Source organism: Penaeus japonicus, unplaced genomic scaffold (genome assembly GCF_977035675.1).
Source record: "Penaeus japonicus unplaced genomic scaffold, GWHDUDI00000001_assembly GWHDUDI00000003, whole genome shotgun sequence".
NCBI classification, from domain to species: Eukaryota; Metazoa; Arthropoda; class Malacostraca; order Decapoda; family Penaeidae; genus Penaeus; species Penaeus japonicus.
The window spans coordinates 45,452,269-45,457,268 of NW_028234405.1; the positions used below are offsets into that span (position 1 = coordinate 45,452,269).

At 34.1% G+C, this 5,000-nt stretch overlaps 1 protein-coding gene across 3 annotated transcripts in view; it reads right to left on the reverse strand.

The window, feature by feature from the left end:
• Nucleotides 1-5,000, reverse strand: part of yata (N-terminal kinase-like protein yata) — a 12,681-nt gene that overhangs the window by 3,076 nt on the left and 4,605 nt on the right. For all 3 annotated transcript variants that reach the window (XM_043023057.2, XM_043023058.2, XM_043023056.2), the window contains exons 2-11: nucleotides 4,477-4,617; nucleotides 4,189-4,311; nucleotides 3,582-3,799; nucleotides 2,682-2,772; nucleotides 2,152-2,333; nucleotides 1,808-1,940; nucleotides 1,438-1,659; nucleotides 992-1,084; nucleotides 576-769; nucleotides 249-382 (exon numbers count right to left, since the gene is read on the reverse strand). In XM_043023057.2, the coding sequence (XP_042878991.2) occupies nucleotides 249-382; nucleotides 576-769; nucleotides 992-1,084; nucleotides 1,438-1,659; nucleotides 1,808-1,940; nucleotides 2,152-2,333; nucleotides 2,682-2,772; nucleotides 3,582-3,799; nucleotides 4,189-4,311; nucleotides 4,477-4,617 (1,531 nt within the window). The remainder of the gene's footprint in view (nucleotides 1-248; nucleotides 383-575; nucleotides 770-991; nucleotides 1,085-1,437; nucleotides 1,660-1,807; nucleotides 1,941-2,151; nucleotides 2,334-2,681; nucleotides 2,773-3,581; nucleotides 3,800-4,188; nucleotides 4,312-4,476; nucleotides 4,618-5,000) is intronic.

Below are 5,000 nucleotides of genomic sequence, written 5' to 3' on the forward strand. Positions count from 1 at the left end.
AAATAATTAGTTGTGTGGTGCATCATTGTCTGATCTTTCTAAAAACAATTTTGATTGTTTCATTTAATTTCTGCTTTTTCACTTTAAAACAAAAAATTAAGGATTAGAAGGTTGGTAATATAAAGATCACAAGTAGATAACACATTCTAACAATCTGATCAGACAATAAGGCTATTACTAATTGTGTTAAGGCATCAATAATCAATTTTGTATTAAACTCGTCCCATTTAGCTGTGTCAAGTTCTTACCCATAACTTCTTTGAGCGATGGATCTTCCGAAACTTTTTCAACTTTACTGAGGAAGCCCTTGAGCACACGGAAAACCGCATCACGTACTGATTTCTCGGGATCTAGGGTCAATTGGCAAAGGCTAGGTAGGATTCTGTAAAGACATTGCACAATGAAAAGTAATTTTCAAGTTACTTGAAAGGATGTTATTATCATTTTCTCTACAATTTACTTCAATATATCAAATTTAAGAAATTCTTTCCTACACAATACAATGGTACAACATTATTTTCAAAATCAAATATCCATACCCAATACATAACTTTCCACAACACAACAAGGCTTACTTGCTAACTACTTCCTGCAGAGGATAATACTGCTGTGTGGCTGCAATGGCCATGATTCCTGCTATTCTTGCAGGAGGGAAAGGATCTCTCATGGCTCGAGTGAAGGCTGATGTGAGACATTTTTGTCTGATGTCTGGGTGTAAGAACTGAGCCACTTTGCCTAAACATACTGTTGTGTTGGTACGAATTCCTCCCTGCAATAACCATATGTATGTACTCACACTACATAGATCTTAACTATATATGAGTGTTAGATAATAATAATGTAAATACAATCATCCACAAATTTTGAAGACCATTGGACAAACTAGTCACTGAAAAGATTATTCTTTCTATGTGATATTAACTAAATAACTTGGCATTTAAAATTATAGGAATATCAACCATATAGATAAATACTACACAGTCCTCTTTACCTGTTCATCCTTTGATTGCAGACGGGCAAAATGCTTCAAGACCTCTATGTTCAAGTTGTTATAGTTAAGTTTTGAAGCCAAATACATTATAGACTGAAAGAAAGAGTCAAACATATAGAAAAGATGTATAAATAAAAATCAACGATCAGTCTTTCAAAGCCCTTGTTTGTGACACATACAAAACACATCACACTGCAAAAGAGTTCAACAGAACATATTTAATATATTCATGAATATATAAAGTGAAATATCAATTTCATGCTATAAGAAATCTATTCAATTCTATTATCATATTTATTTATTCTACTAATCATAAAAAAGGTATCACAGAAAATACAACATTAGATATATCAACAAAGCAAAACATGAACACCTTTATATCATCAGCAAGACAAAAAGGTGACACACTTCATTGGATAAAAAATGAGAACCAAACCAAGGCTAACCTTCACAGTCTGTTCTCGGATTGTGGGATTGGAGTCAGAAAAGCCTGTAGCGAGTTGGGGGAACACCTGGTCGTTGACTGTCTTCGGATCCATGTACTCTACTAAGCTCTCCATCTGTTGCAGGAGCTTTAATCTGGTGGCCCGGTCACTAGACGAGAACAGCTTCACTACAGTCGGAAGAATCTGACGTTGATATTCCACTTCGTCCAGTAACTTTCCTATCTGTTGTGACGTCCAAGTCAAAAATTGTCAGTTAGCCAGCCTTCTTTTGTATAACATTAAAGAAAATTCAATTCCATTTCATATTTCTTATTTCAGGTAATTTTACTCAAACTCAAAGTGAATCAATTTAAAGTAGTAATCTTCATACCTTAAAAAGGGGACTTAGGACAACTGATCCCACATTTGAGAACTCATGAGCAGATATCACAGTTGGCAAGATCTTGTTAGTTGCAATGTAGTTAGGAATGTTTTCAAGTTTTGGTGTTAAGCTGGCAAAGAACCTGTCGGTAAAGATTGAACATTGTTTAAGTAAATATTAACATGTAAATATTAATGTTACCACTTAGCAGAAGGTCAATCAATATTTTTTTTTAAACTAATTTAAGGATTCAACAAAGAAAAAATATATAAATATCCTATAAAACATATTACATTTTATAGCATCAAATATTGGTTATTAAACAATATATACAACTTTTCACTACTTCTTACTTATGTTTTTCATTTGCATCCTTTAAATGAATCTCCTCCAAGAACAGGAGCGTTTCAATCAGATCGTTGCGGAAGAACTGCCCGGGTTTACGAAGGTCCTCTACAACGTCCCTGGGATTTGGTCTGGTTCCTGGGTTTGCTCCAACTAATTTTGTGTAAGTCTCAATCAAGCTTTTGGGCAACTGCAGATAAGAAAAGACCCATCTTGTAAATAGGAGAGAAATCTTGTAAATAAGAGTCAGTGCTTATAGTTCTGTAGTTGATTTCTCTATTGATTTATCTCTTCCTATTTCTATTTACAATTAGCCAAGATATCAGATATCATCTAGAAGATGCCTAGATAAGCATTAAACTGATGTTAAAAGAACTATTTATCTAGTGTCACACCAATTTATAAAATTCAATACTGAATATCTTATGTATCATAAAATTTTCAAATATTTTGTATGAAAAACATAAACATTTGATTTATTCACCCCAAATTATAATTAAGAAATACAACAGTTCAGTAAGAGAGTGAGCAAACATACCTTTTGAGTGTTCTTGAGGGAAAAAGATTCATCGAGATTCCCATTGAAGACTTCCCAGATGAGACATCCAAGACCCCACATATCAGCTGCCCTAAAGAGTAAAAAAAAGAAAATAATAAATAACTCAAAATTCATTAGCGTAAAAGGACAAAAGTTGAGCATAAAATAATCCTATCTAATTTTGACAAAAAACTGTTATTCCTAATCCTATTTTCAAACAATTCTAGTGTTTCCCCTATCATAGGATACTTCAGCACATCCTCTTTCAATACAAAAATAAGTGGGATTTACACTCTTGCCAGCCACAGATACTCAATTGTACTGGTGATTTTAAGCTCTAATTCTTATCTAGGCTTTTGCTTGTGTACCAATCATTTGATATCTAAAAATGTAAGCAATAATCATGTTTAACAAAGCATCTTGCAAATTGTGATGAACTCTGGAATAAAAAATACATTATAAATTAATTCCAGTTTTAAAAACTACCATTATCTAATCAAACTCATGTTGATTAGGATTATCAGTGGCAACCTCATTTCAAGTGGCTCTAAATAGGATACCATTTATAAACCAAATCTTCAATGCCTCCCCAGCAGTAAGGAGTATCATTCGGCTACTAATTATAGGCTCTAATTAACTTGGGAAATTCTGGATTTTACTTCAAATTCCAGATGAAAGGTTCTTCTGAATTTGATTATCATCTTCTTCACATCTCTCCGCTATCTAATATTGATGTCATTTGTATTTTCTTTCTCCATAAAATCAATACATTATATGCTTACAAACTGAATGAGATAAAAAGAAATCGGTCTTCAAAAATCAGCTTACCAATGTATAAAAAAAAAACATCCTCTACACTACTCATGGACAAAACTTACTCAAATCGATAGGTAAACTTACCACATTGTTGTCGTTCTCATTTTTGATGGATTAATCTTCTCGGGTGGATTGTAAATCTCGAGTTCTGGCAGCACCTTGACCGGAAACATGGAGCTGTCTGAGCTGGCATATTCCACACCTCCAAGTTTCCACTCCCCACCCGGGGTCACAAACACACTACTTCCACAAACATTGTAGTGTATCAATTTGCCGTCGTTGTTCAGGAAACTGAGGCCTTTCTGTAGGGGAGAGGGGGTAAAATAATATTGAATTATTATTCATTATATAAAATTATGGCCTTATCCTAATATCATTACATTTCTGGAATGATCTGGAATGATTTTGCAATTAACACAACTTTGTTAAAAGTAATGTGAAATATAAAAACTGTACACAAAGTATTACTGCTCAGCTTATAATAGTCAAGGTTAAGTTTAAGCCACATTTTATCCAGATAAATTTTGGAAAAACTCACATCTCAAACATAAAGGCTTGCAAACCCTGTTTTCTAAGTTCTTTATTTGGTAGACATTTACAATTTAAAGTTCTAATAAACACTATCTAGAGAGTAAGAGATAAAAAAAATCAACATTATTATCCAGGAGAAACATCAAGTAAGTCTACATACTGTGACTTGCAAAAGCCCCCATGACACTGCATTGGTGCGATGTGAGGGACTAAGAGCACTGTCTTTCAACCAGGTCAGGAGTGGGGTCACCGGCTCAGTCACCAGGTACACCAACTTGTCATTCTTGAAGAAATCGGAGCAAATTAGAATTCAATATAGACTATCCCTTATTATTGAATCAGCACCAAATAATATACTTTTATCAATTCTCGCTATACTATTTTTGACATTACTATGCTTTTATAATGATTCATTGCAAATAAATATTGATGAAAATGTACACCTTACCTCAAGACTATCAACGTAAGTGAGTATACACGGATGGCGAAGGGTTTTCAACCTCTTTACAGCTGCTTTTGCAACGTCAAGTTGTGCTGAAGTGCCATCTCTACCTTCACATATGAACACACTCACTTCATCTCCATTTTGCTGAAATATCAAAAGAATCATGAGCACACTTCTTCAAATATAAGTGTTTTAAATGCCCTTTGCTAACGTATGGGATGTCTACACCTTTGCAAAATGTTCCCACATAAATAAAGATTATTTGCCATAAAAATAATGGCTACCCTATTACTATCTAAAGGATGGTAAAGTTCAGAGCTACATGTGCAAACAGGGAAAAACAAATTTTTGGGGTCTAGATTAATTCTCAATTGTGTTGTCACATATACTTCTAGTCCTGATATTACCAATATGAATAATTTGGAAATTTGTGCACACAAAGTTAACCCTTTCCCGACGGGGCACGCGCTACGCGAAAACCCCTACACCGGGCAATTGCAATATTGCATTGAAACCATCACACTGGC